General features: G+C 41.3%; 1 protein-coding gene across 3 annotated transcripts in view; it reads right to left on the minus strand.

Annotated features, from left to right (window-relative positions):
• Positions 1–26425, minus strand: part of ATP8A1 (ATPase phospholipid transporting 8A1) — a 228475-nt gene that overhangs the window by 60914 nt on the left and 141136 nt on the right. For all 3 annotated transcript variants that reach the window (XM_043871058.1, XM_043871060.1, XM_043871059.1), the window contains one exon: positions 17907–18079. In XM_043871058.1, the coding sequence (XP_043726993.1) occupies positions 17907–18079 (173 nt within the window). The remainder of the gene's footprint in view (positions 1–17906; positions 18080–26425) is intronic.

A 26425-nucleotide genomic window follows, 5' to 3' on the forward strand; every position in this document is an offset into this window, starting at 1 on the left:
AGTTAGACCACTAAGAAGGCTGAGTGTCAAAAAATTGATACTTCCAAGTTTTGGTGTTGGAGAAGACTCTTGAGAGTCCCTTGAACAGCAAGGAGATCAAACTAGTCAATCCAAAAGGAAATCAATCCTGAATATTCATTGGAAGGACTGATGCCGAAGCTCCAATACTTTGGCCATCTGATGTGAAGAGCTGACTCATTGGAAAAGACCCTGATGCTGGGAAAGACTGATGGTGAGAGGAGGGGGTGATATAGGACGAGATGCTTGGATAGCACCAATGACTCAATGGACATGAGTCGAAGCAAAATCTGGGATATAGTGAAGGACAGGGAAGCCTGGTGTGCTGCAGTCCACGGGACTGCAAAGAGTTGGACGCGGCTTAGAGACTGAACAAACAAATAAACAAGCATGGATATGACTAACTCAGGTCTTAAAACAGAGCATGAGTTCCCGAGGCAAGAACAATATCTGTTTTTCTTTAAGAAAAGGCAATGATGTAATGAGACAACCCAAATTTCACTGCAAGTAGCACAAGTAAGGATATCCGCTTCCATTATCAAGATAAAAGAGGACAACTGGAAGGACAATCCTTGGAAGAAGATTCAACAAACAGCAGAAGCTCTGGTATCCGATGGGTTTGAAACAGTAGTTGGTTGCTAAAGAAAGATGTCACGTTTAAGTAGAATTCATAAAACAAAATATGCATACCTTGTAACATTTAACTCAGAATATAAACGTACAAGCTTGTGATATAAGGCAAAGAACTATTCTCTGCAAAGGAGTTTGTGTTTGAAATTCTGCATATTTTTCTTACAAAAACCTGACTTTGGGGCACAATCCATGGCTTGTTTCATTAAGTGGAAACTACAATGTCATGATGCCATCCACCCCAGTTTATTGTTATCTTGTCCTCAGCAATGTTTTCCTGGCAACTCAAAAAGTCTTTCTAGAACATTATATTTGGTTTTCCTACCAACAATTTTGGCTAGACTATTTTTTGGTGGCTTATGAAACACCTAAGTGATGATTACTTTGAGAAGTACAATAAGAACAAATAGATTAAAGAACGAACACCCACAGATTCCCAGTAAGCACCAAGTCGACTCATGGAAGCAAAAAGTGTAGGCATGTACTAAAGACTGTCCTTCCAGCCCTGGGTGTGCTGTGCCGGGGGCATCCCTCAGCGTGTCTTAGGGAGGGAATGTGGTTTAACGGGGCCCAGGTTAGTCAAGCTGAGATCAATTCTACTATTTGTGCAGCACTCATTTAAAAAATTATTTCTTGCTACAAGAGGTATTCAGTCAGATCAGTCGCTCAGTCACGTCCAATTCTTTGCAGTCCCATGGACTGCAGCACGCCAGGCTTCTCTGTCCATCACCAACTCCCGGAGCCTACTCAAACTCATGTCTATCACGTCAGTGATGCCATCCAACCATCTCATCCTCTGTTGTCCCCTTCTCCTCCTGCCTTTACAAGATAGCAAAACCAAATTAGAAGACATTAAAAACAAGTGTTGCAGAAAGCTTTTTGATATACTTGCCAGTACTTAATAATTTCCGAGGATGTAGAAGTTAGCATGGGTTGCAAGAGCCTCCCTTGATGAGTCAGAATTTGACAAGGAGAGGAGAGTTCATGTCAGGTAAAAGAAGGAGCATACATTAAATTCCACGTTAAAAATTCTCCAGAATACATTCCTTTCCACTGTGTGTTTCCACCATATAAAAAGTCCTCTCCTTCACTCATTAGTCTCCTTTCTTAACTTTTATATACTTGTACGATTCTCCTTTTATTTGTACGATTTTCTGGATAGTCTGGAACAACCTTACCACACAAGTTAATCTTCCCAGTATCTATCAGAAACCACGAATTCATGGTTGAGGATACATGAAACCTAAACTTTATAAATACCAATAGTGATCCAATGCATAACTCATAGACACCATAAAAGCGCCGTTTTCTCCCCTAGGTGTATCTTTACCACCCCAGGGTCTGCATTAGTCCTTAAATCACCCACGGTTCTCTTCCGGCCACTGTTGTTCTTTCGCCCTCGGAAGAGGTCAGAGCCTCGGCGGGAGGACCGCACATCGCGCATGAGCTGTGAGGCCCAGGTCCCTTCCCGGTGGCTCCGCAGGCAGAGGGGGTCCTTGGAGACACAGCCTAGCGGCACATCGAGTGCAGAATGCTTTTCAGAATCTATCTTGGATGCAGTCTCTGCATGTGTTATTCATTATTTTTCTTACTTGCTATGTAGTAACTCTTACTGCCCTATGAACATTAGTTTGGAGTACTGGAAATTTTTACCATTTAAGCTAGAAAGTGTATACAGTGGCCCATCTTACATGAGCCTCATTTTGCACCCTTTTAATGGGATTAGCTGCATGAATCACCTTTTTGAATGGAATATGGATAAGGATTATATGTGCATGTATATATATATATATATATATATATATATATATATAGAGTCACATAATAAAAAATATTTAAAGGACTTTTTATAGGTAGCTAAAAGTACAATAAGTTATCTTACTGTACTGTGTATTTAGGTTAATAACTTAGAAAAATCTAATATATACACTAAAAATTAGGCCAATAATACATTAACTTAAAAACTCATATTGTAAACTTAAAAATTACTATAAAGTTGCTTTCAGAAAGTAAATTTAGAAAACACATTGAGAACACGGAGGAATACAGTATTTCTTCATTATCCTGAAGCATTTTGTATAATGACCTTGTATTTGTAGAGCCTTTGCATTTAGGAAGCTAGAGAGCTGCTCCTGGTGACTATTTAGAGGTCAGGATCATTAGTGGGGAATCTGCTGTACTTTCCTTTGCAACAAACTTCCTAAGTTTTCTCTTTGCGAATATCAGTCTATTCCCCATTGAGTCATATTCTGCTGACTAACAAAGAAATTACAAAAAGAGAAATACCTAAGAGAAAAATTTATGAGACTGAACTTAACTCTTCTTCAAACTAAAATTTGTGGGCTCATTTATAAAGTTTTGAATTGAGGAGGAGTTAAAACATGGCAAAAATAATTTGGGCTACATGTACTAAAATTATATAACTATTACAGTGCTTCCAGAAACTCACCATCAATTTATGACTGGAATGAAAACAGCCATTTATATAGCAAATCCTAAAAACGATTCTTAGCATAGGGTACATAATGAAACATTCACCCATTACTGGGTAAGAAAGTTGTGTTATTCAAATGACTGATGAGTGAGTGCTTTCCTAGTCTCCAAAAGCAACATTTGTTGATACACCATGAATTCAGAGCCATCAAGGGCAACTTGTAATTCAAGGATTCAGTCTACAGAAGCAAAATACAGATAGCCTGGCCACAGGACGCAAAAGGAAAGTATCTTTAAAAAAAGATTTCCTTTTGTAAAGCATTTTAGGTGTAAAACTTCTCTTTTGTGGAATTTTGTTGTTACAAGTAAACTTCAGTTTCAGTGGTTCAGATATTTTAAATAATGACTGATCATATTGACAGTGGTATATGTTTGCATATGCATGTATGTATGTGTGTATAGGCACACTGAACTATTAACTGGCAAATAAACCTTATAAAAGGCACTAAAAAGAAGATACTTCCTAGTAGAAATATTTATTATAGTATTCACACCATAGAGCAGTTTGTCCACAGTGGTACTGCTCATTACAAAAAAAAAAAAAAGAAGAAATACATCCACCCATCCATCTATCTAGTTATCTGGGACCTAACATTGTACTTAGCATATAGCAGACTGCTGTAAGCAACAGGAATCAAAAAATAATACAGTAGTTGTGCCTTAAAATATTAATTTGGATCACTCAAAAGATATATACATATATACATGCCTTAATTAAAAATACTTTTCTTGCTAAAAAATGGTAACCACTATTGGACAACATAGGGTAGTCACAAACCTTCAATTTGAGAAAGCTTGAAGAATCCAGTATTCTTTACCTAGTTCCTCTATTCTCTAAATACACAACAGGCTGCCTCCTAACTGTGAACTGTCACATATGAATAACAGTTGTAATCTTAGCATCATGGATGAGATTATTTTCCCTTTTTTGGCAAAATGTCCATTTACTCAGTTCCTGTACTACATGGTGAAATTTCTACGGAAGAATACAAGGAGAAGAAAGGAAAAGAAAGTAGATCTCAGAACCCTCCTTCTGCCCCAAGAGATGTTAACTTAAGGGCTTTTATTGAGCTACTGACCCAGGAGTTAAATGTTAAGAGCCTATAGACAGTGGTTTCTGTGTGGACCCTTGCTATAAGGAGACAGAAGTTTCTCCACCAAGGGACAGGCCAGCCGCCTCTGTCTAGGAGCCTCATGATAGCATTGGTGGGCTACTCAAGAAGGATGAGCGCCCTCCCCCTTCAAGCTCTGCCTCTCAAGAGTGGTAAGACCAATGGCCCCACCTCCCATTCACTGTATCTGTTTGGAGAACATGTGGGCACTGATTCTCTCCCCTTTTCCCGTGCCTTTGGATAGGTAAGGAAAAGCTGAAGCTTCCTAGCTGTTTTTGTTTAGTCATTAAGTCGTGTCCAACTCTTGTGACCCCATGGACTGTAGCCCACCAGGCTCCTCTGTCCACAGGATTCTCCAGGCAAGAATACTGGGGTGGGTTGCCATGCCCTTCTCCAGGGGATCTTCCTGACCCCGGGACTGAACCTGCGTCTCCTATGTTGCAGGCAGATTCTTTACCACTGAGCCACCTGGGAAGCTAGAGCTTCTTTCAGCTCGCCCATCTTTCTTTCCTTCCTCCATCTCCCCACTCCCTTGTTTTTGAATTTTCTCCCATGTAGATGGGTTTCTCCAAGGAACCCTCTCTCAGAAAGACCTAGTGGAGGATGGAACATGTGGTAGCAGAAGCTACAGACAGACACGGGATTAAAACCCTGAAGATGCCATGAATTAAAAAAGGAATTCCCTAGATTTCAGAGTCACAAGTACCTGTGAACACAAAACCCGTGAAAGTGCTTTGGGGAAACAGGAAACGCTGGATGAGTATCAGAAGATGAATGGCATGCAGAGAAAGAGGGCTGTGCCAGAGAACACAGAGGGACGACCAGGTGGGGAAAGCCGCCCCCTCTCTATGGCGCCCGGTGTGACGGGGCTGAGACGGGGCTGCAGAGAGCTGAGGGGTTCCTGTCTCGGTGCAGCTGTGACCTCTGCTTAGGCTCAGAATCTCGGGAAACTCAAAGTCCACAAAATAATGGGAAAAACGAAACAGGCCACTTTCAGGATCACCTCCAAGGTTTTAAAGCTAGAACCTCAGGACAATTCTAAACTCCTGCCTAGGAAGAAGAAAGTCAGACCTTCCTGGCCAACCTCAGGACATGAAGTCAGGCATGGACAAGCGCCCATATTATGGATGTGCTGAGAAGTCTTGCATGCTACCTCATCAGGGCAATTCCGTCGGAATGTGGCTGCCTCTAGCAAGAGCAGAGCTTGGGTAAAGACACTGGGGGAAAATAGGGATTCCCTAAGCTCAGACTGAACCCTGTCTCCAAATTTGCCTCAAGTTAGGACCCAGCTTTCATCTTTCCTCCGAAAGGAGTATTACTGCCCCATAGGGCAAATGGGGAAAAATAGTCTAACAGGAATATTTATAAGACAGGAGAAGCTCATGAACACAAAGAAATACAGTAACTTATAAGAAAACAGAACTTGTAAAAACAGCCCTAACAAGAAGTTAAAAGAAGTACAAGGGGGAAAAAAAAACCCTGGAAAGATATGGGAAGATACTGGACATGTGAGACCGAAATAAGCAGTTATAAAGAAGAACCAACTAAAAATATGTTACATAAAAATGTAACTGCTAAAATAAAAAAAACAATAGGAAACTGCTATAACCTGAAAGTGCAAATTAAAAATTTTCCCAAAAGATACCAGGAAATTAAAGGACAGATTGTGAGAAAAATGAAATGAAGGAAAAAAGGTGACTACACATATATAATGGGAATCCAAGAAAAGAAAAAAAAGGATAAATGAAAAGAATGATGAGTAACTTTCCAGAATTAAAGATATATACCTCCTTAGACTGAAACGACTATATTAATATAGCACTGAAATGTAAGAAAAAGGTTCCTATCACTAGACATATTATGGCTAAACTAAGATTAAGAAATATTTCTATAGCTTCTAGAGAGAAAAAGTAGATCACTTACAAAATAAGTAACCTGACTAATCCTGGATGCATGCACAAAATTAATATCTTCAGTTTTTGTCTCTATGAGAGAGGGGAAGGAAAGGAAAGACATATTAATACACACAGACAATAAGCACAAGTATGGTTATCAGAACATTAGGGATAATCAGACACAGTATAGACATAGATTGTAAAGCTTTCAAACCAGCTAAAGAAAATTTCATTTAACTTGTATGCCGAGTACATCATGTGAAATGCCAGGCTGGAAGACGCATAAGCTGGACTCAAAACAACCTCAGATATGCAGATATCACTCTAATGGCAGAAAGCAAAGGGGCAATCAAGAGCCTCTTAATGAGAGTGAAAAAGGAGAGTGAAAAAACCGGGTTAAAATGGAACATTTAAAAAACTGACATCATGGCATCCAGTTGCATCACTTCATGGAAAATAGATGGGGAAAAAGTGAAAACAGTGACAGATTTTTTTTTCTTGGGCTCCAAAATCACTGCAGACAGTGATTGCAGCCATGAAATTAAAAGAAACTTGTTCCTTGAAAGAAAAGCTATGACAAACCTAGACAGAGTATTAAAAAGCAGAGACATCACTTTGCTGATAAAGGTCCATATAGTCAAAGCTATGGTTTTGCCAGCAGTCATGTACGGATGTGAGAACTGGACCATAAAGAAGGCTGAGCACCAAAGAATTGATGCTTTTGAACTGTGGTGTTGGAGAAGACTCTTGAGAGTCCCTTGGACTGCAAGGAGATCCAACCAGTCCATCCTAAAGGAGATCAGGCCTGGGTGTTCATTGGAAGGACTGATGCTGAAGCTGAAACTCCAATACTTTGGCCACCTGATGCGAAGAGCTGAGTCATTGGAAAAGACCCTGATGCTGGGAGGGATTGGAGGCAGGAGAGAAGGGGACGACAGAGGATGAGGTGGCTGGATGGCATCACCGACTCGATGGACATGAGTTTGAGCAAACTCCGGAAGTTGGTGATGGACAGGGAGGCCTGGCGTGCTAGGATTCATGGGGTTGCAAAGAGTCGGACACGACTGAGCGACTGAACTGAGCTGAACTGATTCATTGGAAGGACTGATGCTGTAGCTGAAGCTCCGATACGTTGGCTACCTGATGCAAAGAGCCAACTCATTGGAAAGGGCGTTGCCACTGGGAAAGACTGAAGGCAGGAGGAGACGAGGATGAGATGGTTGGATGGCATCACTGACTCAGTGGACATGAATTTGAACAAATTCTGGGAGACAGTGAAGGACAGGGAAGCCTGGCGTGCTGCAGTCCACGGGATCACAAAGAGTCAGAAACAAGTTAGTGACTGAACAACAACAGCAATGAAAATCCTTTCCCACAGTGGAAGTTATGGGGAGAATAAAGAAATAAAAAGCACAATAAATGGAAAACACAAGGCTAAAGAAATAAGGCTGAATGTGGCAATAAATATCGTAAGTATAAATGGGTTAAATTCACTGATTGACAACTTATTGACCAGAGATGTATCAATATATCTTATTTTCTTGTTGTTGATTCCTTTAAGATTCAGGGATGATGTCCTTAAAGCTTCACTGGTTTGATCTCCTTGCTGCCCAAGGGACTCTCAGGAGTCTTCTCCAGCACCACAGTTCAAAGGCATCAATCCTTTGGTGCTCTGCCTTCTTTATGGTCCGGCTCTCACAACTGTACATGACCACTGGGAAGATCATAGACTCGACTTTATGGACCTTTGTTGGCAGAGCGATGTCTCTGCACTGTCTAGGTTTGTCATTGCTTTCCTGCCAAGAAGCAATCATCTTCTGATGCCGTGGCTGAGGCCACCATCCGCAGTGATTTTAGAGCCCAAGAAGAAGAAATAGGTCACCACCTTTCCCCCTTTTATTTGCCATGGCAACGAATACGTCTTTTGTTACCCAAATGTTATGGACTGGAGAGATTTCAGTAATCACTTACATAACAAATTGCTGGCCACAGGTTTAGTTTCCGCAAAAATCCCCCAGTCAACAATATGTTAAAAGACAGAGACTCTCCCATTATTAAAACAAAAAGACTCAGCACTATGGTGTCTAAAAGAGATACACTTCACCGTAACAGCTAACATAAGCAATGTTTATTTGCTCAGTATGTTTTGAACTCTTCGCTTGTTTCAATTTTTTCGATTCTCAGAAGAACACTATATGAGATAGGTTACTGGTATTGCCGGTTTACAAATGAGGGTACTCAGGCACAGAGAGATGACACAGCTTAAGATAAAAGAGCAAGTAAGTGGTGAAGCCAGAGTTCAACAGGCAGCAGGTAAATTTAGACAGGACCGCATGCTTAGCTACTGCATTATACAGAAAGACAGAGGGTTTAGAGGGAAAAAAAGACGAGGCCTGTATGAAGCAAAAGAAGGCCAGGTTAGCAATTGTCATATCAGTATAGAATTTAGGGCACAGAAGAGTCCATACTACTCAGAGAGAAATCTTTATATTCTTCTTATCAGAAGTGATATAAAAGTAAATTTGATAAGATTTCTAAGAGAAACAATTTTAATAATAGATACCAAAGCACTGAGTGTATATATATATATTAACCCATTTATTCCTCACAAATCTATAAGAACAATTATTTCATCTCTATTTCTTTTTTCTTATTTATTTTATTGCAGTTTGATTGCTTTACAAAGTTGTGTTAGTTCCTGCTGTGACAGAGTGAATCAGCTGTATGTACACACATATCCTCTCCCTCTTTATCTCTATTTCAAAGATACAGGAAACTGAACCGGAGAAGGTAAGCAGTGTGTTGTTAAGCTAATAAGAGGTGGAGCCTGGACTTGAACCCTGGAAAGTTTGGCTCCAGAGCTTGAGTTCCAGATCACATGGCATTATAAACAGAAGGAAAAGGGATTGAACCCAGGACTGTTCAGTATTGGGTATTGGAAGAATTTGCTTACCATGTAGAAATGAATAATATTGGATCCCTTCTCCTTCACACCACAAATATACATTAAAAATAAGCTTAAAGTCCTATCCAAAAAACATAAATGTGTCAAGTTAACAAGGAAATGTAGGAGAATATCTTTGTAATTGGGAAGTTCTTACCGTCCCAAAGCACAAGTTACAAAGGGAAAAGCTAATGGAATTTGACTGTCCCAGGGTCAATTATTTATGCTCAAGGAAGAGTACCACAGACAGAAGTAAGAGGGAGCCAGATTAGAAGATATCTGCCATACCTAGACTCAACAAAGAATCAATATCCAGAACACACAAAGAATTCTTATACGAAAGCAGAAAGAAATATAGGAAACACAATAAAAAAACCTTCTTCAATTGGAGAAGGAAATAGCAACCCACTCCAGTATTCTTGCCTGGAGATTTCCATGGACAGAGGGGCCTGGTGGGCTACAGTCCACGGCGTCACAAAGAGTCGGACACGACCGAGCGACTGATAAATACACACAACCTTTTTCAGTGTGCTACTTGTCTTCACAGCAAGTAGAATCACTGACTTATGTCCAATATATAATGAATCATTACCATTCACAGACACACTTGTAGTTACTGCCTTTTGAATATGCATGTGTGTATTTATTTTATTGAGTAACAGCTATAATGTGAAGGCCGGGAACATTTTTTTTTCCTTCTGTTGTTCACTGCTCTGTTTATAGCACATATAAAGGTGTCTGGCACATAAGGGGTTCTTTGAAAACGTTCCTTGAATGAATGAAAGAAAGAAAGAACGAATGCACTTCAAAAGCAGAAATCCAGAGAGGTAAGTAGTTAAATAAAGAGCTACTCAATCTCCCCAGCAATCACAGAAACAAAAACTGAGACAAAGTGCTACTTTTCAAACATCAAATTGGCAAAGTTTATAAAAGAAGGAAGCCAGGAGCTGGTGTTAAGGTAGGGAAATAGCAGCCTTCCTACCTGGACTCCAAGTACACACTAGCACCGCTGTTTTGGAGCAATGAGACAATGCCGATTGAACCAATATCACAGCCAAGCATTCCCATTGCTAGGTATTAAGATATATCCTACCGGGTGGGTTCATACACTGGGTATTCATTTCAGCACATTCCATGTTAGCAAAGATTTCTGGGCAACCCATGTGGTGATCACTACGGGAACAGATAAAATGGTGTATATACATTAGAGCAATAGTTAGCAGTGGTGCGAAAAAATAAACTTGTTCCACATGTGGTAGATTAAAAGGTCTTGGAAACATGTAGAAAAATAAAAAAGGTAACAAATTTATGCTGGGATGTCATTATAAATAAGTGTCTATTCTTCAAATCACATATCACAATATTATATATTTTTCATAGCTACACAGATACACAAATAAAGAATCACAGACAGACAGGCACATACTAAATGAGAATGCTTGTGCGAAGAGGAGTGAGAAGTGACTGGGAATGTAGGGCAAACTCTAAAGTAATATATGAAGATCCAAGAAGAACTTCCTTTAGTTTTAAGACTCTACGATGCGTCTAGGTTAGGGAGAAGGTGGGAAGGAAGTCGGCCTGATCCCTTTGTGGTTCTTTTCTTTCAGCACCTTGCTGGCAGTTTTCCTGGAATAGGGAGGGAGCTGAAGGGGACAGAGCAGGATCCGTGCCTGCGGTCCTGGGTTCTTTCATGTCTGTCTTTATGTTTTAGCTGCGCTGCGTCTTCCTTGCCACGTGCGGCTCTTTTCCAGCTGCAGGGAGCGTGGACGGCTCTCTAGTGGCCGCGCACGGGCTGCAGGGCGTGCAGGCTTCAGCCGTCGCCGCACACGGGCTTACTTGCTCTGTGGCAAGTGAGATCTCCCCGGGCCGGGGACTGAACCTGCGTCCCCAGCATCGGCAGGCAGATTCTCAACCAGTGTACCACCAGCGGAGGCCCAGTCCTCGGGCCTTCACATATCTCTTGTCATTTACACTTCATTCTGAAACAGACTGACGTCAGGACATACCCAGTTTGTACGGGGTTCGCTTGACTCCAAGTGCGTGGAAAGATTGAATGGAGATGCCAGACAATGCAGCGGTCACCACAGAAAGAACACCAGTCATTTCTGAGGAATCAGGGAGGAAGGGAAACGAGCCAGGTGAGGAGAGATGGGCAACGTCTCAGTTTTCAAGAAACGAAAGCGCCTATAAATTACACACTAGGGCGTCTGGGGTGAATTCCATCAAAATTACGGGAAAATTTCTGTCAGAATCAACTCCTTCTGCTGTTCATTTATGAGTCATAGACACCCCCTAAAGAGCTGGCTGACTATGGTCCCAGGGTCAAACCCAGGCAGCATCCTATTTTTACTTAAATTCTTGAGAGAACATAGTCACACCCATTCATTTACATATTATTTAGAGCTCCTCCCAAGTTACAACGTCAGAGTTAAGTCGTTGTGACAGAGACCGCATGGCCAGCAAAGCCTAAAATACTATCTGGCTCTTTACAGAAAATGTTTGCCCACTTTTGCTCCATAAAATATCCCCTTCTGGAAAATGCTACCTGGGACCATCTCGTCTTTCATGCTTCAGTAAAAAGTCCGCTCTTGTACGTCCACTTCCTTCTCTCACTGCTCTCTTGGCAACATGCCTTTTGTTTTCCAGTAGGATGCTGTTTCTCTTGCTTCTAGACTGCCATGATCTACTTACTATTCCGCCTTATCTTGACTCCTGGAACCCTAGTCTGACTCGAAACACCAAACCTTTAATTTGCCCCAAGTGGGGATCACTCAAATAGGCTTATCACCAAGAAGGCAATCACTAGAATCCATCAAGGGTTCAAGGAGAACCAGTTAAACTAACTCCGCCCCACATGGTGCGATCACTAGTTTGACAGAACAGAGAAATGCCGCAGTAGGTTCCATGTATCATGTCCTTCGGAAACTGGAAAATGAAATCCTTTGATTCTCTCATGGTAGAACTGAAAGAGAACTGCAAGTCATCTCTTTGGTGGCTCTGTATTTGACTGAAGAACACGTCAGAGTACCGATTTACTGACTGATGCAAAGCTTTAGGGAGGCCTTTAATGGAAGGCCTCAGAGCTCTGTACTTAAAACTGCTCAACAGAAAAAAGAATTTGAACATAGTTATGGAAGACATACATTTATTCCAAGTAAGCAAGATACAAAGCAGAGAGACTGAAATGAGTAAGATATAACTTAAGAGGGATGGTGACAAAAGTCAAGATAGCAGTCATCCTTGGGAGGCTGATAAAATAAAGGGAGCCTGAAGGGTCGTATGGGGTGTGGGTTATGTTTGGGTTATTGACACGGGAGTATGTTCACTTGGTAAAAATTCACTGAACTTTACACTTACGCTTGATGTACCTTCCAGGACACTCTAACTCTGTTTTATCAGAATTATACAACCTGTGGTTTTAATCACTGTGCGTTTATGAATGTATATTGGTGCTGGTGGTTTGTGTAAATTGAGTCACATCTAAAACTATAAAATGCTGTATTACAGTGGGATGCTATAGCACTTAGATTTCTCATAAATTTTTAGATATTTTACCATCTAATATGGACTTCTCTGATGACGTACAATATAACTGGCTACCAGGTTGTCATATGGCCACGTAGTTCCTTTAACATTACTCCGCAGAGGCAGAAAAGCAAATGAGATGATAACATTATAATATTATTATATTAAAGCAAAATACATGCAGTTATAAAGTTATAAAATTTATTCAGTGTGTCCTCTTCTAGCCATGTATGAAAGAAATGTTCTCTCAACATTTCCAACATTTATTCATACTTCCTTGGAAGCAAATATAGGGTTGACATTCATTAAGAATTTGTGAGTCTTCTCAAAGCCAGACATCTGCTTGGCATTCAACGTGTTCACAAACTTCTTTCTTTAAAGGAACGTCTGTTGAGCATTTAGTAGCTTCATTTGTGCTTTATGGCTACCCTTTAAGTAGAACATTTATTTAGAGAAATCCTTAAAGTTTAAGACAACCCCAAAGATTCGAGAAGCAGATCTGTCTTGTCCCTTTACTTAACATACTCAAGCAATGACAAAAAGTATTCAAGGTGGCCCTTTGGACCTCTTCTTGGAGGGCCCCTCGATCAGACTAAGGTGAAAGGTTTTGCCTGGAATGCCACTCCCGAGTGACGACACTCACTGAAGTCAAGTGTTTTTTTGTGCACTATGGGGAAAATGGCCTAAAAGGGGGTTAAACTTTGATTAGAGATGTTGCAAGTAGGGAAAAATGCTTACTTCAATTTAACTTCTGCTTCTCAGAAGACATGAGTACATAAATTATGTAGGAGAATGGTGATTACTAGACAGTCTAAAAGCTTGGAGGCTCTAGGCCAATTTTCAACCAACTGTCACAGAACATAAGTTTCAAAATATGTTTAAGCTAAACTGACAACTACAGAAAAAATGTAAGATTCTTTGAAAGACTGCCTTATGTGAACTGACGAGGATCTCAGAAACCACATGCCATTTAACACAGAGCAATAACTTCACTGCAACATTCCCACTCTTTTCTGGAGGGGATATTAAAAGAGGTTGACCAGATGCTTCCCCGAATTAGGCAGATCCAGGCAGGAGACAGATTCTTCCTAGCATAGAAGTGGCCAACAGAGGCAGGGTTCATCCAAAGTCTGACAGGGCGAGAAGCCACCTGGCTCGGTGGCTTTCACATTGGAAGGAGCTGATCCAGGAAGGGTGCTGTGTGCATGGGCTTCACACCTTTCTATGCCAGAGAAGCTCCAATCTTAACTGCTGCAGACATCTAGGCTCCCTGGAAGACTTCACTGCTATACGGCAAGCTCTCCATTTTACAAGTTACAAAACCAGAGAGAGGTTCCATCAGGTATCCAAAATGCCAGAGAGGTAAAGTGGGAACAAGTATTTCATGAATCCCCAACTATACAAGCTGCAAGACCTGAGGGCATAAAATACTGGTCACTAAGATGAGAAATGATGGCCTGGTACAGTTAAGTTTGCAGAATAGCTCCTGTTTTTAGCTGTGTACACACATCTCCATGAGTCTTGGAGCAGGCTTTTCCCCTCTACCTGTCCACAGAGTTCCAGGGAGCCTCTGAAATCTCTAACATGGCAAATTCAATTTTACATGTTTGTGTAAAATTGGTACAGACCTTTCATTTGTTCTTCAAAAGTATCTGTGATCACACTGAATGGAAAAAAAAATCAGTGTACTTCAAGAAGGGAACAGAAGAGAAGGACCACAAGAGGAGTAGTTTATAACCAGGAAAGCTTACCTTAGCATAAGATGCATATTTCCTATTGAACTACTCAGGTTATGTGGGTAAATTTGCATAGAAGTAAAAGCAAAAACTGCATGTGGCATCTACGAAAATACAGTACTTGGTAGACTGATAAAAACAGATTCTATTGTACTTCTTGGGTTTTCCATAATTGAAAAAAGTATATGATGTAGGACATGCAACTTCACTCTGTAAACCAAAACCAGGACTCCAAAGCCCTGAATAATTTGGGGGCCAGGGGATTAGTCCTGTCTCTGAGTATTCCCTTTAGAAAATGATGGTGAGTAAGAGATGTAATGACAGCTGACAGAGAGCAACTGTTTCTTTCAATTCAGCTGTAGACTCTTCAGGGAAAACGCTCATCTTTATAACTGTGTCAATTAGGCAAATGCTAAAAACTGCCTCCTGCCCTCCATGCTGATAATGTCAGGGAAGAAAGTGGCTGATGTAATCCTGAAGATGGAACTAATGGCCAGAGCCTCATTATCCATTAAGGGAGGCTTTCCCCCTCTTCCACTCTAGCGAAGAGAAGATGGCAGAGTAAGAGCAGATTCTGAATTATCTTCACTTGTTTTATTTCTTGACAAGAAATAAATTGTAAAGTAGTTTAAGGGGAAAACCCAGAAAGCCATCATGAACATAAACGAATTTGGGAAACAGTGGCCCACTGTATTTTGAAATAATATTCGGTATTTATGTGGAGGGTTTCTTATAATGGAGTGAAATAGAGAATTTCCTGAGGCAAGGAGATTACAATCATCTGAGAAACCAGGAGCCAGAATGCATGCATTCAATTGTAAAGAAGGATCTACAGAACTGCCCACCTACTACTCCTCACAGCGAGGAATCGTCATGGAAATGATGCTTCAAGGTCAGTAAGCTAAATAAGAAGATGGTCTGTGCCCATAGTTTAAATGCCAAGAGGCACCGGGCCAGGAAGGTGCACAGACATAAGTCAGGCAGTGGCACCGATGTATTGATAATTATGGGCTTAGACGAATTCCCAAAGCCAGACGGGAAGCTGAACCGCAGTCCTTGTGGGAAAAGACAGAATATGATGGCAACGAGAAGAAAACAGCAGAGGAAAGCGATTTTACTTTTAAAAAGTCCCCTAAACCTCTAAGTGAAACTCTTAGTGTCTGCATAGGGACCCTCAGTCCTCCAACATGCATAAAAGGACGGAGGGAGGAAGGGGCCACACACATCTTTATAAGCTCAGGGTTCAGTGCAGAGTGCGAATCCCTCCTAGGGGCCTGGGACCCTGGGACAAGTCCCTGCGACTTGTGAGCTTTCAGAACAAGGATCTCAGGAGGGAATTTCACAAGCACAGAACATATTTTTTTTTTTCTCCCTTGATTCTACTTTCTAGTTTTTCTCTCCCTCTGCTATTGTTTAATTCTGTGGTTCGACTTTTTGAAGAATGGTGGGAGGTGCCGAGTTAAGCAATACTCTAGGAATGAGGCTCAGCTGTGATGAAACTGGCCTCCCACATCTTTCAAGCCGACTGTGAGTCTGTTTAAAACAAAAGGCAGACACCAGCATGAAGGACAGCCGGCAAGATGTCTGATTCATCCTTGTACGCGTAGCATCCCTGCCCAGCACACGGTAGGCACAGAATGAATGCCGGCTCAAGGGAGCTGGTCCTTTTATCTAAACAGCTCTGGGTTCTGTTTCTGAACAGGAGCCAACAGCCACATCACTTAATGTGTTTTTGAGCAATCTTTTGTTGATCCTTGTGATCCTGTTAATGAAAGTGATTAAACAACCAAGTCTGGAACAAAATTTTCCTGATGGGAGAGTGTCAGAGTTGAACATTACTGAGACTTGGTCAAGAGATCGGCAAGGAACCAAGAAAAGTCACTGGAAAAGCAGATTTAAGAAATCATGAGTATCCTCATGCTTTTAAAATGAGACAGGCAAGATAAAATAATTTCTATATTTCTTCTTCATGGTTAAGCTGAATCTGATTATTACTAATATTAAATATCTAATACAGTATTGCCTAAAAGCTTTAAAGTAATAAATAGTATTTATTAAAATATATGCCATAGACAAAAAAAATGAAATGACTGATATAGTTAGATTCCTAGGATAATAAGGGCTTCCCAGGTGGCTCAATGGTAAAGAATCCGCCTGTCAATGCAGGAGACTAGGGAGACTCGGGTTTGATCCCTTGGCTGGGAAGATCCCCTGGAGGAGGAAATGGCAACTTGCTCCAGGATTCTTGCCTGGAGAACTCCATGGACAGAGGAGCCTGGCGGGCCCTGGGGTCGCAGAGTCAGACGTGACTGAGCAACCAAATACAGCAACAGGAAAAATAAGCAACTCTCAATGCTCTGGGTTTAATTTCATAGGCTGAAATGATATGTATCAGGGAAACTTATTAAGTATGAGTTAAACTATATTTCACACACAAAAAAACCCACTGAAATTTAGGAAATATCTATAAGGCATGGCTTGTAAGTTTGGTGACAATATCATATATAGGATATTTAAATAAATAAACAAGTTAAAGCCTGGACCAAAAAGAAAAGTTTAAAAGCAGAAGATTCTTTTATTAATAAATATATTTGAAAAGAAAAATAAAGGCCAATCGTACAGTTTTCAAGACAATGTTAAAAGCACAGATTCTGAGAAATTCTTGCTAACATTTCACCTTCCATTAAAAGAAAGCAATTTGAGAAACTGCCACCCCAGACCTAGTCTGACCAGCTGGTTAGATTCAGCAAGTGGGTCGCAAAGAGGAAAATCCTTGCATTTCACGGTAGCCAGAAGGGAAGAGGCTGGGCGCAGGCATAAGTTTACTTTATGTTTTACGAAGACATGGGAAAGACTCTTTGATGAGAAGTCCAGGAAGCACGGGCGCTAAACAGCTCACAGAAGTACAATTCTACGGAGCAGGCCTTGATAACTCAAAACAGACTTCAACTTAGGATATGCGCAATATTACAAATTAGAGGGCAGAAGATTGTACGGTCAATAAATAGCCTTCAGAAAAATGCTTGGCTATTTGGAAAATGATTCAGTCAGTGCCTCCCACCATGATTTCCCCACAAATAAGTCCAACTCACAGAATCAAAGATATAAGTGTAGAAAATAGAACCTTTAGAGAGACAACCCCAGACAGAAACGCAGATAAATAGTCTTAAACATAGAATGGCAAGAAACCTGCTAATTCAAATTATGAACAATTATCATTAATGACGGGCTTCCAATCAGGACTCACTTTCAAAACAGCACCTCAGCTAAATCCATTCTCTCACAGCTCCGCGTCAATGAATGAGCCTCACCGTTTCTGCTCGATGAGGGGCTCCTGCCAGACCATCCTGCGAGGAGACCTGTCCATTGGCTTGGTCACAGTGTTCCCAAAGCTATCCCGGTTTGTGAACCCTGAGTGAGTCTTGAATGAATGAATTAACAAATAACTGACATTGACAAGTTCGAGATAAAATACCTCCAAGGAACATTAAAAATCAAGAGCTCAGGATCTAGTTGCTCTTTACTGAAATCTGACAAATCCCAGAGAACTTACCTGCAGCAAATTACAGCTTTGCATGATAAAGCTAAGTCCAGGAAATACTGCCTCACTCCAAAAGTTAAGGCATATTTGAGGGTTTTCCCATCAATTATAAGAGCAAAGTCATTCTCCTTCCGAAGGGCATCACCCAGGGTAGTGCAGTGACGGCTGAGAGTTTCCCGTGTTCCCTGTAAAATTAAACAAGAAACACCCTCAACACTTACTCCCATTTGCTCTGTCAAGATGTCTTAAAGTTGTTCAGCAACTACACTTAGTTATTTTTAGTGCTTTTTATGTTTCAAATTGCTTTTACATACCTCCATTCATTAGATTCTCACAAAAGGCCCATCAGAGAATATTGGACAAATATCATCAGAAAAAGTAAGTGACTTCTTTAAAGTCATACCCTGTTCCTCCCAGGGTTGGGATCAGATTACATGTCATCCATTCCTGTGCCATCTTTGCTCATTATTCCAACCACACAGTCAAAATCTTGTGAAAATATTTTCAGTACATTATCTTCTTAAAGCACAAGAACACTGAACTAGTCAAAAGTGTTTGGCTATGAATCAAGGACTGATGCTGAAGTTGAAACGCCAATACTTTGGCCACCTGATGAGAAGAGCCAACTCATTAGAAAAGACCCTGATGCTGGGAGGGATTGAGGGCAGAAGGAGAAGGGGACGACAGCGGATGAGATGGATGGATAGCATCACCGACTCAATGGACATGAGTTTGAGCAAGCTCCGGGAGTTGGTGATGGACAGGGAGGCCTGGAGAGCTGCAGTCCATGGGGTCACAAAGAGTTAGACACGACTGAGTGACTGAACAACAACAAATGAATCAAGGGGAAAAGCTGGAGAATATAATTTAAATAATTAATGGGTTTTCTTTCAGAAGTATTCAATGCGATAGAAATTAATTCCCAGTAACCCAGAAGAGGAAGGGCAGTATCTATAATCTCTTGCCACTTCATGAATTGGCATCTGTAATTTCAATCATGATTTCATGATGCTGTATTTCAGTTGGGGAGGGTGAACGTGTGGCCCTAGTAATCTTGACAGATCCAATAAAAGAACCCATTCCATCAGTGAAGAGTTCACTTTCAGGCAAAATAAAAACTTTAGTGTCAAGGAAGGCTTGGTTCACCTCAACCGTATAGAGGGCTTGTATCCATCTCCCTTTGTTAAGAATTACTGCTTTCCCAGCTCTTCAAAGGGAAAAAGTTTTAAGATACTTAGTATTTCTTTCCAAATCCTGTACTTTTTCTATAACCTAATAGGGACAGCTTATTTCAATAGAGCCCTAAGTACGATTATTATTATTATTTAAAAATTATTTATTTATTTGTTTATCTCCCTGTTGCATGTGGATCTTAATTCCCTGGTTAGGGTTCAAACCCACGTCCCCTGCATTGGAAGCGTGGAGTCTTAACCACTGGATCCCCAGGGAAGTCCCAAGCCCAGGCTCTGCATAAGGAAGTATAAGAAACAATTGCCCTCCTATTAGAGTTTTGTTCTGCGTGCTATAGTAACGAAGTCGGTAGTTATTTATATGATAAATTTAACAAATCCATATTTATAGAATAAAATGTACCTATAGTAAAAACAATACTTACAGAATAATGTTTGTTATACTCATGGGAGATATAATTATTGCTCCAGTTTAAGACTGTGGTAGAGTTATCTGAGTTATCTTCACAAAGAGGGAAGCAAAGGCAGAGGTTATTAAAATTTTATATTGGGGATTTTTGAAGGTGGTTTTGCATTGGTATTTCAAATGTGGTTCACACTCTGTTCTGGAATTTCAGAATCTGTTTGTGAAAATGATAGAACCATGCTGTCCTGTAAAGTAAGGCTGCCCAGTCCTCCCAGCACTGGGGCTTTGTTTAACACTTCCCTGTTCCTTGTTACACACGGCGACATGAAGGACCACCAAATAGCAGCATTCTTTGCAAAATTCTCTGTTCACACTTCACATCAGAGGGGAAAGAAGCTGTTTTAATTTACAGACTTCACCCTCCTATTTCCTGCTGGAAATTTTTGGCCCAAGAGAATTTAAGAAAATGAGGCAAAAAAAAAAAAAAGTCAGTAAAATTCTGCAAGCAAAATTTACCAATGACTGTCCATAGTTGATTACTCTGGATTGTCTTAAAAGCAAACTCCCAAAGAAGTGAACAACCAAGCAAATTAACGCACTGGTAAAAAATGAAAATAAAACAATATTTAGCATGTACCACACACCAGTCATGATTCCAAGGGCACATACATAGATACAGCCCTATGCAGGAGGTATAACTATTGCCCCATTCTGCAGATGACAAGCATGAGACTAAAGCTCCTCGCCCCCAAACACACGGCTACTAAATGGTGAATCCCAACTGAGAGTTACATTTCTGTGCTAGCTTGCCTTCCTCTACATTATCCAGCAGAAACAAAACCAACAGCACCAGGCATAGCAAATTAGAAAAGGAATCCCCAGACCATCCGCCCTGTCATCTCCCCCGAGCCCTCATCATCTGTCTCTCATCTGGCCTCTGCCGCCAACAGAGACTCCTCTTCACAAAACAAGCTCGAAACGCGAATCATGCCTCTTTCTGCTCTCAAATTTTTCACTAGCTTGCTACTACTTACATGATGAAGTCCAAAACCGAAGCCCAGCTAACTTTCGTTGGCTTTTCTCTTCACAATCTCGACTCCTTCATCCCCTCTCTGCACCGCTCTTTCCTCCCGAGGATACCCCACTGCCTCTTAAACCAAGCTTACCTTCGCAAACCCTCCCCGATGCACTCCACGCTCCCAAGTGTACGTGCCTCTATGCTACCAAGACCTTCAGATCCCTGAGGGGACAGGCCAGGTCTAATCTCGGTCCCAGCCACAAACACAGCTCCTGCAAATACAGGTGCTCAGGAAAGTCATGTTTGTGGAATGAGAGCACTGATAAATTCTGATTTCACCCTACAGGCGGCAGGCCATTTCCCCTCTGTTATCACTTCTGATTTGAGAGAGAGAGAGAGACTGACAGAGAGAGAGGTCAGACTTCTCTTTCATGCTCTTTAATTTTCTAGAGAATAATCCCTATTACTTTAACCATCTTTCAAACCAAGGCACTGCTCACTAGAATGCAGGTGTGAGTGTTTGTGAATCTATTTGTCTGCCTGCCGATCTACCGATTTATCCATCCATCCATCCGCCACTGTGTGTGGTTTTTTAAGCTTTTGCCCGTGTCACTCCTGATCTGAAAAGGCAAATGAAAGCTGAGAGACACCTAAGGAGGACTTCCAGTTTCCTTACAGATCAGCTGCAAAGTGAGGCTGCAAGGCAAGTGAACTCCTGAGTTGTGCAAGCTCCCTCTTGAACCAGCCTGAGGGCCACAGTCCTGTGCGCCCGACCTTCCCTCCTTCCAGGGTGTTCTCTAACACCATACGATGTGTTGAGAACTTATTTGTGGCGTCAGGACCCCTGGATTTTCTGGGTGATGATCACAGGTCTTCAGCAAAATCGAAAGGTGTCAGGAGATGTGACAGAGGTCACAATTCAGAAGGTGAGTCAAAATCTTCACACAGTGAATTCTTTAGTCAGCCCACCTCGGGTGCAAGGTAACAACCACAGAAAAGCTGCAAACATTTTCTTATTTGAGTTTACAGTTTCCTTTTGTAAGCAGATCTGTCATCGGCTGTGTGCTGCCGGCTACATGTTGCATTTGACCCTTATTTATACTGCCAGGAGTATTTTTAAATTCCTTTATTTATGAAAGTTTATTGCTTCTCCCTTAAGCCTAGGAGCCACATACTTTATGGCCATATTGCATTGGAGCTTATCTCCTGTAGCTAGAAATAAATTTATTACTACATTAGCTGTTGCTTTGTTTTCTTTTTGGCTACTGAAGGGGGAAATGTTTAAACATTTAAACTTAGTGACATGTGAAAGTGAAAATATATAAATGAAAAGCTAACTCAGAAAAAGGATAAAAGACCACAGAGTACAACAAAATAAGAGCTCTGTCTCCCTCCTGCTACAAAGTCTTATTTGTGGGCTGGAAGGAAAGGAGCATCTGCTGCCATCATTAGGGAGAGTCAGAAGCAGAGGCAGGCTGGGGAGACAGGCAGGGGTCCGGGCGTCTCACCAGACGGGGGTCCAGGTACGGGCGGGAGCCGCAGGGAAGGTGGGATCTGCCTGCGCCTCCCGCAGGCTGCACCCCACGTGGACATGCATTGGAGCACTCAGCTTTCTGCTCCCCGCTCACGGCCTGCCCCCAGCCAGCTGCTCATCAAGAGCCCTCAGGCGCTCCCTCCACGCCTTCCCGCTTTGCCAAGTCACAATCCAGTCCACCACCCACACTCTCTGTTCTTAGTTCCGACGCCACAGAAAGAAAGAAAACCACCTCTCCCAGAGGACAGGCTCTAACCAGCTCTCCTCTTTTCTACGGGTGCTCATTGCTACCGACCGCTCCTTTCCCCCAGGTCTAGCCAATTCCACTCTTTCCAGAGGCTACCCCAGACTCCAAATTTGCCCCCCTGATACTACAGCTAAGAACATTCACAGTTAAGAAAGAATTCTCTTAACTTTCCTCTCAACTTCAAAACCTTCCCCTTGCCTAATCCTTGCTGACTCCTGAGCCAGAGGTGGTGGGGTGGTGGGGGAGACCTGACTTGGCTCATCTCTTCCTCCCTCCTCTCCCTTGCGTCTTTATCCTCCCCCACTGGCACTCTCTAAGACTACAGACTGAAAACAATGAACAAATAAACAAACTGAGTCAAGTCCCTCTGACTCTGTTCTTTGAGTCCTCCAGGTGAGATGAATTCCTCCACCTTTCAGACTCTCTAAATACTTGTTTATACAGACATAATGTGGCGTGATGTGTAACTGCTTATCTGTCTATATCTCTGTGTCTCTTTGGGACTGAAGCCCTTGACAAAGAGATGAAATGCAATTAATATGAGCTTGGTGAAAAAGGAATAACCAAATCATTAACGACTGGAGAATCCCATGTGGGAAGTTACAATCCTTTGTTGTGTGATAATTTTAAGGATTGTTTTTTGCTGCCTGTAAAACTCCTGTGTAATCTTGGCTACTCTTAATTACAGCAGTAAATAAAATGTTAGTGTGTTTATTTTATGACAGAGGAAATGGAGAACAAAGAGATGGTTATGATCAAGCATCTCCTTCTATCTTATATAACATAAATTATCTAATGAATATAATGGAATCAACACCTAGACGAGCTACTTAGTGATCAAGCCAGGTTATATAACAGTAGATTGATGAGAAGAAAACAACTTGTATTTGGTTTATAAGAAACATACTTGAAAAAGAAAAAAAAAAAGAAAAGAAAAGAATGATGCTTGACAGATAATTAGATCAAGCAGAATTTTTCACAAAAGATAACTGACCAAAGGGCCCTAATAACTTTCTATGTGAATCTTCAGGGTATTGCCTGGTCCAACACATAACATGTTCACATAATACCTAACATGGTGGGGGGAATTTCCCACCCTCTCTTTCTTGAGTTCTTTTGGCTGGTCTAAAAATTAAATTGGCACGAGAGATTAACGTGGGGAAAAAACCCTCAAATTTAATTAGTATATATGGAGGTCTCTAGAAATGGGACCTAATAAGTGGCCAAAGCATGCATCTTTTATGCTTTTTAGAAAAAGAAACAATAAATTTATAAAGACTTGACAAGATAGAGAAGTTTAAACTTTGGTAGTAAATTAGTGAGGAAGTAACAAGTTGTGTTTAAACAGCCTTTTTGGCCCTAAATTTCTATCTCTGGCGATAAGGATGTCTCTGCCTCCTGGAGCAGGGAGGCTCCCTTCCAAACGGGAGATTTATTTCTTGCTTTCTAAAGACACACGAGGGTCAGAATGTTTTTCTTGGACTGCTTGGTTTTTCTAGAGTAACTTTAATTCAAAATATTTGATATGCCAGTCTGGAATATTTTGAGAGGGTCTACTCTGAGCCACAACATTCCCTCCAATGAAATAAAATAATTTTTTAAGAAATCAGAGACTGGCAGCTTTATGATAATTTTTTTTTTACATTACTTTTACATGATCTTTGCCAAGGAAATCCTTGATAAAAATCACAGCGGGCACCCTAGACAAAGAATACAATTTTACAGTGAAATAAACGGAAAGCCCTGACTTGTCTGGAAAGTATCCTAGCATGTAAGATGTCGTTTTCATTCTGGCAAAAACTCTGCTTGGAACAGACTAAAGAACCCAGAGGCCAGATGTGCAAAGAACATGTTAGGCCACCTAAGAACTATGTTTTTGATGGCCCCAAATGTAATGTTGCAGAAAGCACCTGCATAAAAATAGCCCTTTTCAGCTTCTGGCGTTTGGATTTTCTTTCTGATTCCTTTCAGGGGTTTATAGGACAGTTAGTCTTACTTAGGAACATATCCAGGGAACACCCTAGTAGAGAATGTGGCAACATCCCTAAGCAGGGGAAAATGAAAGCCTCTTGTCTTTGACTAGAAGACTACTCTATTCCAGTCTAACCAGCAGAAATGAGGTGAAGATTACACACAGTCTAAGATGTAACACCTAAATGTCACGGCTCCCACACCCTGCTCCAAGCTGCAGTTACTTACAGCGACAGAAGGAAACGTGTGATCACTCATCTAATCCCAGAGGGTGTCATCAGCATGGCTAAGCCAAACAGCAAAGGTTAAAAGAAAAAAGTATACATATATACTTATTTAGTTCAAACTATATGTCGGTGTGTGGGTCTGAGTACGAATAAGAACTCAGCACCTGTAATTTTCCTGGGAAACTGTTAAATGTGTGCAGGTCAAATGGTAAACTTATGCTTACCATAATTTTATCAGAAATTCACCACCAGGTAAATGAAATAAGCATAGAATTTTGGCTGATGTTGAATCACTTTTGGAGGACACACAACCCTGACCCCTGTCAGAATGGTTGGGTTTATGAAGCCTGTGCTTTTCACTTTAGTATCAGCAACTCTGGTTTCGAGTTCGGTTTTCACTTACTTTCCACCAAAAGGGCAAAAGTCAATAAACTATTATAGGAAAGTATCTTTTTGAGCAAGACGGGGACTCTGATGAAATAAGACAATTTGCCAGAGGTTGAGTCCCTGTAAAATAACTTTTTAGAACTTGTCAGCTGATGTGCACAACTCCCCAATCAGCGTAGAGAAGGCAGCCATCAGCGTATGACAAGTGAAGTGAAGGAGTCGCTCAGTCGCGTCCGACTCTTTGTGACCCCACAGACTGTAGCCTGCTAGGCTCCTCTGTCTGTGGAATTTTCCAGGAAAGAGTACTGGAGTGGGTTGCCATTTCCTTCCCCAGGGGACCTTCCCGAGCCAGCAACAAATGTGTAACCATAAAAAATGGAGTTTCTTTAGTGAGAAAGTCAAGAAGGGCCATGAAGGTTTGGATGGTGCTTCTGGGCACTGATGACATTGACGCAAACAATGGAACCACATTGCAAAGAACTGAAGTTTCAGGAGATGAAACATACGCTGTGGCTAAGAACTCAAGGCACTTCTCAACTTCTGGTCGTTGCAGTGGTGAAACTGGTAGTTTCACCTTATAAGGTGAAAACAAGGTAATCAAACATTTTTCATCTTCCTTGGAAAGGAAATATTTATTTTGAAAAAAAGTTCCTTAATGATGTGAAAGGAAGAAAACTAAGTGAAAAATACGGAATAGTTTCAACCACTAACTTAAGTAAAAATACCAACTCCAAAGTACTTTTAGATCAGGTGGCTACATAGGCTCACTGTTCTGGAAAGGATTACATCCCACAGCACATGCCACAGGCAAGTTCATTTCATGGTGTATCAGTAAACTTTTTGCCAGGGGTACATGTATATTCCAATCTACCTCCTTATTTATTTCTTCATTTGACTAACTCTAGAAGGCAATCGGGGCTTCCCAGGTGGTAAACAGCCCAACTGCCAATGCAGGAGACGTTAAGAGACATATGTTTGATTCCTGGTTTGGGAAGAGACGCTGGAGGAGGGCATGGAAACCCACTCCAGTATTCTTGCCTGGAGAATCCCACGGATGGAGGGGCCTGGAGGGCTACGCTCCATAGGGTCGCAGAGACATGCCTGAAAAGACCCAGCATGCAGAAGGCAACGGTATGGTATCAGAATGGCTCGGGTTGAATCGTTGCTCTCCCACTGTAGGCAGCCTATTTCTCTGAGTCTTTTTTTTTTTTTTAAATAAGATTGGGTTAATGTCTCTTCCATAGGGTTATTGTTGCGACAAGATGTGCTAACTCAGGAGTCCTGTCCTGTGCTTGGCTCAGAGGTGACATCTGAGAAAGACTAGCTCTTTTCCTTCCTCTGACATCAGATCTAACAGGGTTATCAACACATGATGAAGAATGAATACTCTGCACCTAGCCAATCACCGTATAACCTCAGTGCAATCCAAGTGGTATATTACGGAGATGATCTTCAGTTTCCTCTTGAAATCTCCTAACAGCAATTTTATTTCAATCTACTTTTCGATTACTAACACTCAACTCTACTAGCTACTACTTCTTTTATGTAAAA

Source organism: Cervus elaphus, chromosome 17 (genome assembly GCF_910594005.1).
Source record: "Cervus elaphus chromosome 17, mCerEla1.1, whole genome shotgun sequence".
Lineage (NCBI taxonomy): Eukaryota > Metazoa > Chordata > Mammalia > Artiodactyla > Cervidae > Cervus > Cervus elaphus.